The following is a 14,846-nucleotide window of genomic DNA, read 5'->3' on the forward strand; positions in this document are numbered from 1 at the left end:
CTTGCTCCGCCGACCGCCCCTATACATGGAGGCGCCATTCCGTTGGGGATGCGGCGCATTGTCCTCCTTACAAATCGAGTCGCCACCGCAGCCATGGTGGCGCCTATGTCCTGTTGACTCGGCACATCGTTGTTTTCACAGAGTGAGTCATTGCAGTGGGCCAGGCAGATTTCGTCGGTCGCTTCTCCTCTAATTCACCAGCCCCCGCAGGTCGTTCGTAACAGAACCCAGATTTCAATAACCCACGCGCGTCAGAGCTACTCATGCCTTTGAGGGGACGTTGTGTCCAGATACGTAATGCGCCTCAGTGGAATCCGGGGGAAACACGAAGGTGACTGCGTACTCGCGGACGAGAGTGACCACGCGAAGCGACGACAGCATGCAAGCAGCGGCTACGAGCATGCCGCAGCAGCACGTCCCGTCATAGTTACAAAACACTGAATTCGTGTTAAAACGGAACGAAAGCGCGAGCAACGGCTTTGAAAATACCGCAGTACAGCAGATCGCGTCGTCATCGTTACGAAGTTTCGTACGTCACATACGTTAAACGAAACAACGTGACTTGAACGCACACCGCGTAATTGTTCTATAAAGATGCGACCCACTGAGAAGTAAGCCACCATCGGTTAATTCGTGCAAAATGGCTATTGTACCTGGTCTATATGGTGAACGGATTAATTCTGTCTATGTCGGTTTGTCACGACGGAGGATATAAACTATCTCTACGCAACCCACGCGAATGACTGTCGCGTCGGTTGACAGGCGCGACGTTTTCGAAATAGTTGGCCGTTGCCATCTGTCGCTTGTTGGTGGACTATATCACTCGCATGGAAACGGGCAACGACGTACGTGCAAAAAAAAAAAAGATTGAAGCGCGGTGATGCGCCACGCACAATGACTGCGCCGAGCGAATGCGACGTATCACACACACACATGTGACGCTGTCGTATAGTCGTGTAAACACGGGTCGTTGACACGGATGTCCTCCCCCCCCCCCCCTCCGACATCGAGTAGCAGCGAATGTGTGTATATATACACGCTTTAAAGCTGGCCGCGAATGTCTCGCTCTCTTTCCGGAGCACAACCGCACGAATTCGTGTAGCCATGTCAGTCGAGTTCTCAGACGCTACGCGCGCGCGCGTCTACTTTACGATGTGGCGCACTGAACGGAGACGCTGTGTCCGCGTGACCGTCGCGGCACTGACGCGTAAAGTTTCGACATAACTCGATGCCATGCCTTGGTTCGTTAATGAGCGCTGCGGTCGCCGTGCGAGCGCCACCGATTCCTCGGATTCGTGAGCACGAAGACGCCAAAGGGGGAGGCCGCGAAGCTCTCGCTCATTAACCCATTAGCCTCGCCACGTTCGGCGCGGGTTAAGCCTTAACTCGATTTAATTTCAATCAGGGCAACAGCGCCGGATCAATACGCTCCGAAACATTGCGAAGCCCCAGAGAGATCAATCTAATTTGCCTTGGCCTGTATGCACGGAAAGGCAGCGGCAAGAACTGGTGATTCTCTTTCGTTATTGCTATTTTTTCGTGTAAAAACCGAAAAGAGGTGCCAGACAGTGCCAGCCACTCACCGCTGATGGAGATCGTTACGCTCGTCAGCGCGTCTAATGTCGTCTGCGGCTTGAAAGGAGAAAGGCTGCGCTGCTCGCGAAGTAGATACCCGTACCTTGCTTAGTGTGCCCAAATGCGAAAAAAAGTAATAATAACAATAAAGAAAGCTTGTTTTTCGTCTGCGGACCAGCAACCTCGATCCAGACGGGCCTAACCACAGCTATTTATACTCGAGCAACAGAACGAAAGAACGGAAGGCACGTTCCCGTTCAGCGTTCTTCAACCTGATAAGCTCCGAAAATTCGCCACAATTTAATACAATGTTCTACGTTTGGTTTTACTAAGGGAAATATTGGGAGCAAAACAAAGAGCTCGAAAGACGAGGTGGAGAAAGATGCAGAAGCAGGTTGGTGAAAGGGTCGCACTTCCGTAGTCTTGTTAGTCGGAGCAAAGTAAACAGAATCGTAATGGAATTGTCTTTATTATGATTACGTCCGCTACAGCTATTTGGCTCGCACACTGGTTAATCTGTCACATGAAGGGATTGAAATGGCGCAAAAAAAGAGAAAATGAACGGATGAGACGCTTAGCAGTGGGAGAAAAATGGGGTCACGCGCGCATGCACGCACATGCATACGCACAAATAGCAAACAAACAAACGAACGATCAAACAAAGATGTAGGTACACTCTCTGCCACTCTGTGTAACGCGTTTTTTTTTTGCGAATTCGATTTGTTTCCATCAGTTCCAGCAGTTTGGTGTCTCACGAGCTCCGCTCAACACCTTTTTGTTACCGAATGGCCAATCTTCCGAGTCCATAAACGTGTTGTCGACAGCGGGTGGGGACGCACTACACCTTAAATAAAAAAGAAAAAGAAAAAGCTGGCGAATGCGAAGGAAAGCACCGAACAACCAAGTCGCAGCGCCTCACGTTGCAACCCACGTTCAAGAGGGACAAACGAGAGCGGAAACGCGACGGGAGGGGGGGGGGGGAGCAGTTGAAGCGAGGGACGCTTAACTGACAAACTTTTCGGGTGGTGCGCGCGTGTATTGTATTGAGTGTTGTGTGTATTGAGTATTGAGTGTAGTGTATTGTATTGCGCGCGTGTATTGAACAAGTGAATGAGGCCAACCCTGTATCCTTACAAGTGTGATTTACTGAATAAAATGGTTAAATCGAAAAAAGGTACGGCTGGAATCATCCCCTGAACGACAGCACAAGGCCCACAAGGACGTTACAGAATTATTTCCGGGGCTACAGTGCTCGACTGTTGCCTTTTATAATGCTTCTCACGTGTCTGTGTGTGGCGCATGATTTGTTGCGCTGTGCCATCTTCTCCTCTTTTTCCTCCTCTCCAAAACTGGCGATCGAGTGCAACCGGTGTCCCTTTCGGGACAGAGGCAGCCACTATTCTGCACTTCCACGTCTCTTTCGTGCGCTGTTTAAATGTTTCCATGAACTAATCATAACACTAACGCGCAATAATTTTTTTCGCTGACCACCCGTTTGCCGCATTTCGCAGCGTAAAACGCGCTCGTCTCACAATGGCGCCGGCTTAGGCCTAACCGCGCGCGGCGCGGTGGGGTGGTTCCCGCCAGCGCGCGCCTCTTTCCTGTGCGCAGTGGTGTACCGGCTGCTGAGCCTGGTGGCGCTGTGGGCGCTGGTGTTCGTGGTGGCCGAAGGACGCTACCTGCCGACCAGGTCCGGCGACGAGCTACGCGGGGAACGCCTGCGGGAGCTCATACGGACCGTACGTGAATCCCTCGTTGCACGCAACTATAGTGCCTAGTGAACGCCCGTTTCGAAACCCTGCACCGCAACATCCCAAAGCCTGTAAAGCGATACGCACGTATGTCGGGACTCAGCTTATAGTGTGCAGTGCAACCTGTCTTCATTTTTTGTTCCTTGTGTGTCTAGCTAGCCCTTTAACTGGGAGCTCAGTGATATTGTTGACGTAACAGAAACATCTGCAAAAGCTCGACAAATACAAATAATAGACTGTGCCTTTGAGTTTACCTATATTGAACTACCTGCTCGACAGAGGCTCTCGCAAGAAGGTCGACCGTCAGCAGCAGCAGCAGACGTTTTCTTGACAAAACCCACAGGTTTCTTTGGTCCTTTCTTACCGCACGTGATGGTCATATTTTCACCACTGAGAAAATCGTTCATATTTGTTTAAGCACGCTCTTATTATCTGCATAGAGGTGCACCTCAAAAACACACATTGGCACTGTCAAAGCAAGCACAACACACCGGGAGCTCGCCAATATAGTTGACCTACTGCATTTTGCTTAGTTCCTTGCAGAAACGTTTTCATATTTTATTTGGTATGCACTTGTGGAATATGACGAAGAAATGAAGCAATAATAATACTATCTTGGAAGACTGCATACCAAATTCAGTTACTCTTTTTGGGGAAACACTGTACCAGATTTCTCCACCATATGACGTTGTTTCGTCTTATCTTACAACACGTTTTTAATTATCGTTATTATGTGTAGCCATTACCATTAAAGAGCGGTGACTAAATCCTTTTATTCTATTTTCATTTCAATAAAAACAGCGATTCCTTTTCTTGAGCTAGCCGATGTTACTTTCGCCAATCAGCAAAATCAAAGGCATCGTGCAATTACGTGTCGATCCTACCACTTTCCATTTGGACCTAATTGGTAACGAATCATTTGGTAATTGTCTAAACTTAACGCTCCGTTAACATCCGATATTTCGAAACACATGGTGTCGGTGCCAAGTTTCGCCACTCATAACACTAGGTATTAGCAAGGGTTCGCCGCGTCCACTGGCACCGCTTCCAACGGATACGGCACGTTGCCACATATTGTGTGCAGTGACTGCGCATCTTCTGTCGCCTGTAGTTATCGCTATCATCCCAATGTTAATTTTATAAAAGTCCACCGCAGAGGACAGAGCCTGTTCGAGATTCCCCGTTGATCTTGTCTGACGTCATCCTAGCTCATCCTTTGCCCGAAACCTTCACAAGTTCGTTACCCCATCCGATGTTATGCCACCCTCGAGTGCATTTACCCTCATTAACCCTTCCTGCCCACTCTTTCTTACCCGATTGTGGAATGGCAGGCCAAATGCATGCTCCTCCGGCCATTTCGTTCCGCATAGTTTCCTCCCTCCCTTCCTCCCTCTCTAACACTGTCATCGTCATCCTATATTAATATATTGCAAGACCAAGGCCTCTCCCATAGATCTCCAATTACCCCTTTCCTGCCTGAACCAAACGTACCTTATGTCTGCACCTTTCTTGTAACTGCACCATCTAATATTCAGCCACCCTCAACGACGTTGCTTTGCTCTCGGTACTAACTTAGTTATTTAAGCAGACCACGAGTAACCTGCTCTACGCATCACGCACGCTGCTCGGCTCCATTTCTTCTTCCTAATCTCAATTATATCGCCTTCCGGCATTTGATATCCAACCCATACTGCCATTATCCCATCTTGTTTCCGTTGCGGCTATCATTATGTGTTCCGTTGATCGTTGCACCTTCCCTACCGTCCTCTCGAATTTCTTCGTTATCCTTTCGTAGTACACGGCCTCTCACAGGCGAAGCCAAATCCAGTCAGTTTCCCGCTGATGGCATTGCCCCCTCCTCGCAGTTGTTCGAGAGGGCCGAGCTGGAGAAGGCGGCGGGCCTCTATCCGTACGCCGGCGACGGCCGTAGCGGCATCCTCAGCGCTCAAGATTGAGGAACGCTGTCACGGTAAGCAGCATAGTTGATTTGCCCATTGTGGCGCTGCATCTGGCTAAAGCGAAAACATAATTTTAGCGTGCCATAAGTGGGCATGTTGCTTCCTTTTTTTCTACATTGTCATTATGGCATTATTGTTTCTTGATTTTTAATGATGCCTTTATTGTTTTTTGTTGTTGCTGTTTTTGTTTCTTTTTGGCCCAGAGGCCCTTTCAATGGAAGCGCAACACCGCTTTCTGTAAAGAGTACTTTACCTGACAAATAGTGTTTATGTGGTGAAGCTACTTTTGCATAAAAGAAGGAAATTTGAGTAATGAGAACTTGAGTAGTGCCGCTTTCCAGCACGGTTTTATGTTATTACTAGGAGTTAAAAGCTGCGTTTTTAAATCCCAATAATACCCTATCCTCGCCCACAGCCCTCCTGAAAAAACCATAAAATTAACTTTCCGCTTAAATCTACCGTAGCGCTTCTTGTAAAGGGCACTTTGTACAAGCTATTTACGTAGCGAAATTGTTTTCGAGTATGAACAAGGGAAAACTTTTGTTTGTGTAAGTCTGGTTTCCTGTGCCGAATTAAACAAAGGAGTAGCAGAGTCGAAAAATTGCCCTTTGAAAAGACATTCAAACCTCTGTTTAGACATGGCAAAGCAGTCCTGTAAAGAGTGCTTTACCTCGTGCTTACACTTTGTGAGGTGAAGCCACTTACTTTGTTAAAGAGGGAAAGGAAATTTTGTACTTACTGGCCATGGACGGTTTCCTGCGACGCTTTAAAGAAAGTATAACACTTGGTAACGTAGGTTTTAAAAAAAAGTCACCGCCCAAACATTCCGTGCAGATAGTTAACCAGAGAAACTGAAACGTGCGGCCCGGTGTTTATCACAGGATTAATCACTACGGTTCATTAAACGACGGCTTGGTAGGCTGCCGGATCTTCAGTACGCAGTTGCTGATTGCGCTCGGCTGCACGAGCTTGTTCTTGTGCCCGGGATCAAGCATCGGCACGGCGTAGACGAGCTCGTTCCCTGTTCAGCTCGCGGCGTTGCTGATCTAAAGCTGCCTGCTTCTCAGGAGGAACGTATGACGCGTGGCCTACCCATTTCAGAGCCGGAGAGAAGCTGCTGCACGTGCGCTTGACTGCAACGGAGAACAACGACGTCACTGCTGTCGCAGCCAATCGCACTCTTCTCTTTCGTTTCTTTTTTTTTTTTCGCACATGCTATGAGCTTGCGGCCGATGAGTTTTCGGTGCACAGGCGACAGACGGACGGACAAATCAGCTAGCCATATACAGCTTCGCTGTAAAAAAAACAAAAAAGCAATAGTAGTTTCCACCAAATTCCCCGTGACGATGATTCACGTAAAGTGCAAATACATTCGGGACCCTTGGTGTTATACGCGGAGCGTGCAGGCGAAAAAAAAAAGAAAGAAAGGAAGTACGTAGGCATAATAAAACCACAAGAACAGTGACCTGACCACGTAGAGAATGAAACCGGTAAAACACCAACCCATCACTTTACAAGGTTACTAGAGAAAGCTAGTAAACCCAGCCGCGTCTTGAAGAATCTCACTAATGGTGTCTGCGCGCCGTGTTCCACGACCTTATCCGAGATAGCAAAAGGCAATAAAATGTCCATCAATCTACATTAGGCGCCCATCGCGGAACGTTCTACAATAAATAGTGGCCGCGTAGCGTGAACGCGGTACACCCGAGAGTGCTTTGTCACTGCAGTACAACTATAGGAATAGCGCAATAATATCCGCACGCGGCGAATGCTAATGTGGCTGCTGATTTTTAGTTCCCGCGACGAAAAAGCGAACGGTTGCAGTGGAAGGCCTGACAGCCATAATAAAATAGTCGTCTTCGCTCGGTTCAACTCTATCGTCCAGCGTCCCACGATCGGAAACATCTCTTCCTCTAGGATGCTAGTTGGCGGCCAGCCAGGCAATTGGCGTTCTTATTTTCTTTGTCTTTTTTCCAAGGACTTGATTGCTGCGGCCGAGCGTGTTGCCTCTAGCGGTGTATTCCTGTTGGGCCGTTCACGTTTACAAAAAAACAACAATAAGCAGCAGCTTAACGGGAATTCACCTTTTTTTTTTATATCACCGGTTTCAACAAAAGCGCCCAACTTGCTTTCCGCGCGTCATTTCTTTTTCTCTTTTGTGCAAGGTTCCGAGTTCCGACGAGGGGCCTCGACAACGAGTTGTTACGCTGATTGCATATCCACACGTAGCATTGAAGAATGAGCGACCTACGTAACTCGTCGGACATGCGAGATGGTGGTGCAACGCTTGAAGGCTACTCTCGCGCACTTGAAAGTTTCGAAACTGCTAACGCCGGCAAGGAGCGGTAGCCCAGCACTAGCGATGTGGAGACGGTTGGCACAACTTCCTGCGTTAAAATACGAAGGACGACAAATGTTGTAACCGACAGCGTGTGTTCTCATCCATCCCTCTGCAGAAATGACGGAACTTCTTTTTCCCCATAACATTGAGCGCGCGAGCCGTGACGCAATTCCTAGAACACCACCACATTTTTTTTTCTTTCTTTTTTTTGCTACGAAACACAACTGACGTAGAGAGACGAGACAGTCAAACGCCTGTCTCGAACGTCTTTGTCAGTTGTCGTGTTCTGTGACAAAATAACAAACAAAAAATCACGAACGTCAATGCAATGCGCACGCTAATTAGCCCAGCAAACTCTTCTTGACCACTGTCAACCGCAATATACCCCCCTCTCTTTTCGACCTCACCGCACCCTCCCCCCTCCCCCCCCCCCTTGATGCAACCCTGGATCCTCCCCTGGCTGCAGCGTGGGCACAATATCAATCAAGGTATAAATTTATTCCGCATAAATGCCTAGGGTCAGCGGAAACCTCGCGTTCGCTTTACCTATATCACTTTTGCTCATAGTTTATGGAAAATGAACGTGAAACCCCTTCTGCACCTAATTTCGCGCGCGTTTATGACGTATTCATTTTTTTCCCAGCCCGATATTCCGTAGACAAAAGCAGTCGACATACAGTTTTTCATTTGCACCGATATAACGAATCCGTCTTTCTTCGCAGGTTGTTGCCAGCGGTGCGGAATCCCCGAAGAAGCCACCCCTGATTGAGAATAAACATTCTGCAGCCGCCTTCCACGGGCGGCGAATGACATTTTATCCGTGTGCGGAGTCCATACTTCGACGAGCTCGAATTTCCTGGGGGGAAGAGATCACTGGCAAAACATTATCCCCCGTCGCACCTCCCTTCCGAAGTCTGCTTGACGTGCCCGCCCACGGTGGGGTCTCTGCGGCTGAGGCGTCCCGCTGCTCAACAAGTCGCGGGCTCGATTCCCCGCCGCTGCGACCGCACTGTGGCGGGACCGGAATGCGGGAAATCAGTAGATTTCCGTGGCTTGGATACTTCTCCTCTGATCACTAGAAATTAAAAAGTGCTTTAGAAACCCACTTTGTTTCATGTGCTGCCGATTACTTTCTTCGGCCCGGCTTCCCTGCAACACGTCGCAATCAAGAGGATCAGAACTAAGAACGTGCGGATTTGTTTGCTTGCGTAGAAAGAAGGTTGGTCGTGCAAAAAAATGTTTGAGCTCTCGCCCGGGACGCTCGAACCTCCGACACCTGAACATTGCTGCCGTTACTTCCTTAATCTCGTTCGCAGCATTGACTGCCGACTCTTCAGTACACACTACTGTTTGCACAGCTTCAGCTTCACGCACTCAGCAAGAATGCGCCGTAGGGAAAATGCAGCCATGACTGCGTTTCTACCATTTCCCACAATGCCTAAGGTCCAGTCAGGAACCCAACAGCGACCCAATGTTTCTTGAAGAGAAAAAGGAAACGTGTAGCGAAGCTTTTCGCTACAGCGCCTTGGAGGAACTTCCAACGGAGTCGGCCACATATGAATAAATGGGCACTAAATGAGCAACTCGATTTGATCGCCATGGCAATAGAATCAAAGTGCTACAGACAGTCTTAAAATTTCTTTCTTCTAATTGAGGCCAGCCTGCTTAAAGAAGTGATGTTGCACTTATTGTTCTAAATGAAATGTCTAAAGCAAAAAAAAAAAGAAACACTCAGTGACTACTAAGCGCTTTTAAGAAATTCGAATGGATGTTCCGGGATATATCAGCTGCCGGCTAAGTGAAGCTCCTCTCACAGCATTTCCTATACTTATGTGTTTACAGCACCCTATGCATTCCACAATGCAGGGTAGCTAACCGGGCAGAACATGTTTAACCTCCCCGCCTTCAGTCTGATCACTTCTCTGAGTTCAAGTCAATCTTGTTGCTAAATTGGTGAACATTACCAAGTCGCGATTTCATGTCCCACCAGGCAGGTGCCTCACACAATCCTGCACGCTGATCTACGCAACGCATGGGAAAATGCACGGCCAGGAAATAAGGCTTTACGGCTGGTCACTTTGGACTGAGCCCTCAACGACGACAGCACCACCGCAAATCAGAGCCAAGTGCACCGAAGAGAAATGCAAAAAAATGGGCGTTCGCGATCGGATTCACCCGGGCTTATTTCGATGCGAGATCAAGTGTCTGTGCTCTGCCGAGGTACGCAACGGCATCCTCCTTGCACAATCAGGATGGTTGCAATGGTCGGGCTCAGACACCAAAGCAGATGCATTCCCAGTTTTAGGCAATGCTGGGCAAGGCTTTGCACGTCACCCTCGGAAGAGCATTTCATTTCACTTGAAGCCTAGGTATACTCGTTATTCTGTGGCCCAAGCAGTTGTCAACGCCAGTGAAAAGAGTTAAATAGAACAGTTGTGCCGGCGTATGCCTCAAAAAGACCTGAAAGTTGCTTAACATAATGTTAGGCAAGCATGCGAAAACTTGGAAAATTAAGAAAAAAAAGGGTGAGGTTTTCGGGGCGGCTGTGGTGGACATTGTGCCATAGCCAATACTGCATCATTTCCTGCTTCAGAATACGCAAGCAACTCTGTTTTTTTCTTTTTTTAGGAACACATACTTTGTGAAAGGGAAAGGTAACACTTTGTTTACACGGCAGGTCTGTCCCTGAAATACATGAGAGGATATACTGGAGCTGCTGTCTCTTTCTCAGTACATACAAAGAACACAACTTACAGATCAGATACTAGACATAGACAATTCTTTTCTATCATGGTTCATTGAGACACACATTGTCTGAAATGAACGGGGTAAAGGCAGATTCAACTGCCTGACGAGGGGCCCACCACCCAGACATTACTCAGAGGCAGAAAGCAACAAGCATACAACTAGGCGTAATATGTATAGACATCGAATATTAAGAAAAGATCGATCAATGCTAGGATTGCGTGAATACTCGATTATTCTATTTCGAATCGAACAGTGATAGTTCGAATAGTTTGATTTGCGAACTGAATATCTAGTATTCGATCTTTCGAATATTCGAATTTTCGAGTAACAAGGTTTTTCGAGTACCTGTACGATGAATGACCAGACCGTGGTCGGTGACCTGACGCGCGCAGTGGGAACACTGCGCGCGATATCTATCGGTACAAGGTTCGACCAGGTCGTCCGGACCGATCGAAACGATCAACCGTATGCGAAAAGAGGGAACAACAAAAGCAGCGCATTCGTGAACATCTGGCCGGTTAGCGACTAGTTAGCGGTTAGTTAGCGGTTAGTTCAATGTTCACGCACGCAGAATCGCGCGCAGTTCGAAGCTTCCTACCCACGTGTGAGCTCACAGACGAACTTGGCGCGGTCCCGAACGCCGCTTCAACGGCCGTCACATTAACCCGTACGCGCCACTTCACGACCGATCACTGATGAGCCACCCCACAGCCACCCGTAGACAAACTTTCCGCGACGCCTTGCAGCCCGGTATTACATTGGCCGGCGACGAATTTTCGTCACGGCCACACCATTTGTCTCGCCCGTTAGGCCTAATCGGAGACGCGTCGTCGGGTGTCGGCGACGAATGTTACGGTTTCACACCGAATCAGCGCGCGTTGATTCACAGCGGCTGCATGACCCCCAGAATGCCGACAAACCAACTCGCCAACGAAGGCGAGTGCACGAGGCGAACGATGTTCACGGCCGCCATCTTTGCGAAATACCGCACGGAAATACACAACGGCTTCTTTTCATAGCTTGGAGCGACCTGTCACAAGGCTACCCTTGGCTTTACATGTCGTGCTCAAAAATATAATGTGACAGCGAGCTGACCCCCGGCTGCAGGGTCGCAGACGCATTTACACAGACGGCGGATGGTCGCGAACCAAAAAAAGAAGGTGGGGGGGAGGGGGTCGAACTTGCCGTGGGTCTCCCGATTCGAGAACTCTCTACCGTCGGTGCCGAATGACGTGATCCTTATTGCTCACTTTTGTCTGTCGCGTAGATTGGTCTTAACGAGCGACAATAACCGACAGAAACCACCTGACATAAAAGATGGCAAAACCCTTCTGTTCTGTGGAAGAAAAGGGGAAGGCAAAACTTTCTTAGAAATTCGCAACTTTCACCGACTATAGGAGGTGCCACTACTTATCCAATATGGCTGTAGATCCGGTGATCACAGAGCTCCATACAATAATTATTGTATAGGCAACTCTATGCCGGTGATCACCTGCGCAGAGACGTCGCCGCCTGTGTTGTTTTGGTCGCTGGTTGCCGCCGCTTGCCGACAATAAAATCATTTTGCATGACATCGCACTTTCCGCTCAGGAAGCAGCTCACGATTCAGTGCATAATGTCACACTTATTAGGCGAGACAGGGTCACGAATGCGCTGCCTCATAGTCAATATACGACGAAACATCAGTGACACATTGAGCCACGTACTTGTTCACTTTCGATCGCCATCGAGCCCGACTTCGTTCTAATGCATATCCCAAGTGGCTCCCTTCTGAAGCTTTCGCAAACGAGCCAGTCGCGATGGACGAATTGGAACTCAATCGGGCTTGATCGCGATCATAAGTGGCCGTACGACACCGATCAAATGGGGAACTCCCCATCGCGATTGAGACCAATCGGTATACAATTCCTCGATCGCGACTGGTTCTCCTCAGAGCACCCGCCGTGGTTGTTCAGTGGCTATGGTGTTGGGCTGCTGAGCACGAGGTCGCGGGATCGAATCCCGGCCACGGCGGCCGCATATCGATGGGGGCGAAAACACCCGTGTGTTTAGGTGCAGAAAGTGGTTTAGGCACGTAAAACCCCATAATTTTTAACAGCGAGCGTAGAGAGTCTGAATTATACAAATGAAGAATACGAGGGTTCTTTTTTTCCCAAATGCCCTGGTTACACATACACGTATGTGAATGCGATGATCGAGTGATGTTAATTCGGGGGTTTTACGTGCGAAAGCACCCTTTCCTATGCGCCGTTTCACAGCCTATTGTTTGTTTTCGTTGTTTGTCCGAAGGAAAACTATGACTGCTTGCGACGCCTTATAAGAGTGTAGGTAACTGATAGCTAGCAAGATGCTTGTTAAGTAATGTGATTAGCTTCCTGAGCTTATGCAGCACTGTGTTTTCAGCACGAAATTTGCAAGCGTAACAGTCTATGTTAAATTTTCGGATATGAGAGTTTAAAAAATACGCCTTTATTTACTGCATCAGCAAATCCCGTTTCTTTCTTGCACAAAAGCAGTGCGGAAGCTGCAATTTTCGTTCTCTCGTTACTTATTAGCACTCGCAGCGGCGAGGGCCTCGCAACGTCCTTTGTAGTGTAGCCGCGGTCGAAGGCCTGCATCATCTGAGACACGCATTTCAATATACTGCGAGCACATCGGGAATATTTTTTCCGCCGGTGAACTGGTCACTAACAGGTCGTCCGTCCATCGCGCTGTAGCTGGGAGGTGTGATGGCAGCCTGCCAGATACGGTATATATGGAGTCGTTCTTCATCCTCGACAGCTTCCGTCATGTTTGCGAAATTTGCTGAGTAAAAAATTGGAGGACACTCTAGCTTCGCCTTTAAGAGTGGAAAGCGATGGCATTCAAATATTCCTTACTGCTTCTCCCGCTTCCCGGCAACTGCAGCTTATATAGGCCTAATGTTTACCGGGAAACGCTGGCGGCGAACGCTACGCACGACGGCGAGCTTTCTGGTAGAAACGCGGCCTCTTGCCTGGGCTGATCCTGGAGGTTGTGCGCAGCCGCGCCAAAAAAATTACATCATTTTCAGGTTTCTGTTATTGTTATTCAGTTATTGCGCCGCAGAATTTTCTGAATTATCGGGAAATCGAAAAAAAAGCAAGCTTGATTGAGAAAACCATTCGTTGTGATGAATCATTGAGTCGGCGATGAATGATATGCCATCCAGCAAGCCCGTGAGGCGACGTGGAGACAGGATCTCCGGACCTCCTCGGGTGCGGCCTAGGCCCAGGCCACGAATTTGCTGGATTGTTAATAAAGTTGTTACCACCACCACCACCATTCCGCGTCGACGACATCTTCACATCAACGGTACGTATTCAGAGAAGCCAGCCACGCTTTCGCATGCACTCCGCCCCCGCGGCTAATAGCGTCGCCCTCACTGGGACGACGCTATCACAAAAGCGCCAGCAGCGGTGAGCGAATGCTTCGTCTGCCTCTCGCTCAAACTGCAGATCGCTTGGATGATAAGACGCCGTCTCGGCAGAAATTGCGAGGCGCGCAAACTTAAAGAGGAAGCTTCAGCTCGGGTGCTCCTATCTAAATACATGTATAAAGGAGAATTCGTTTTTCTAGGCAACCACTGCACCAAATTTGACGGGGTTTGCTGCATTTAAAAGAAAAAACTTAAAATCTAGTGACTGTTGGTTTCGAATTTTCGAGTTAGGTCGTAAATTTTTCATAAAAATTTGGCAAAAATCGCAAATTTTCAGAAAACGAAACTATCAAGTTTACAACTCCGTAACTCAGCAAGAAAAAATGATATCGCAATTCTGTGAATTGTACCTGATAGCACATCTAAAGCGGACAAAATTGATATGTTACACATGAACCTCAAAAAATGGAGAAATGTGTAATTACAACTTTTGCAGAACCCTCGTAAACAACGTAACATATTCACGTATGATGTAAACTGACATAACAAATTTGTCCGCTTTGAATGGTCTAATGGATGCCGTTTACAGAATCGCGATATCTGTTCTTGATGCAGAGCTATTCTTTTGTAAACTTCGTGCTTCTATTTTTTTCAAGCGTCTGAATTTTTGAAAATCCTTTTAACAAAATTCAAGCCCTAAATCAAAATTCCACTTCCAACAGTCACTAGAATTTAACTTTTTCTCTCAAATGCAACAAATTTCATTAAAATAGGTCCAGGGGTTATCTCAGAAAAACGTTTTTGCGTTTTTACATGTATTTGAATAGGCCGCGTCGGAGTTGGGCCCGAGCTAAAGCTTCCTCTTAATAAGAGGAAGCTTTAGCTCGGGTGCTCCTATCCAAATACATGTAAAAGGAGAATTCGTTTTTCTCGGCAACCACTGCACCAAATTTGACGGGGTTTGCTGCATTTAAAAGAAAAAACTTAAAATCTAGTGACTGTTGGTTTCGAATTTTCGAGTTAGGTCGTAAATTTTTCATAAAAATTTGGCAAAAATCGCAAATTTTCAGAAAACG

General features: G+C 47.9%; 2 protein-coding genes across 6 annotated transcripts in view; one reads left to right on the top strand and one right to left on the bottom strand.

Annotated features, from left to right (window-relative positions):
* LOC135918762 (sulfotransferase 1C4-like) overlaps window positions 1-1,615 on the bottom strand; it is a 76,810-nt gene extending 75,195 nt beyond the window's left edge. The window contains exon 1 of the mRNA XM_070532100.1: window positions 1,584-1,615. The gene's annotated coding sequence lies outside the window, so the exon portion shown is untranslated. The remainder of the gene's footprint in view (window positions 1-1,583) is intronic.
* LOC135918763 (uncharacterized) overlaps window positions 1-8,730 on the top strand; it is a 105,836-nt gene extending 97,106 nt beyond the window's left edge. For all 5 annotated transcript variants that reach the window (XR_011511428.1, XR_011511429.1, XM_065452440.2 and 2 more), the window contains 3 exons: window positions 3,163-3,314; window positions 5,192-5,295; window positions 8,348-8,730. Coding sequence is in view for 3 of the 5 variants with exons in the window: in XM_065452440.2 (XP_065308512.1) it covers window positions 3,163-3,314; window positions 5,192-5,281 (242 nt within the window). In the remaining 2 variants the exon portion in view is untranslated. The remainder of the gene's footprint in view (window positions 1-3,162; window positions 3,315-5,191; window positions 5,296-8,347) is intronic.
* Window positions 8,731-14,846: the final 6,116 nt, after the last annotated feature.

The sequence above is a fragment of the Dermacentor albipictus genome, chromosome 1 (genome assembly GCF_038994185.2).
Source record: "Dermacentor albipictus isolate Rhodes 1998 colony chromosome 1, USDA_Dalb.pri_finalv2, whole genome shotgun sequence".
Lineage (NCBI taxonomy): Eukaryota > Metazoa > Arthropoda > Arachnida > Ixodida > Ixodidae > Dermacentor > Dermacentor albipictus.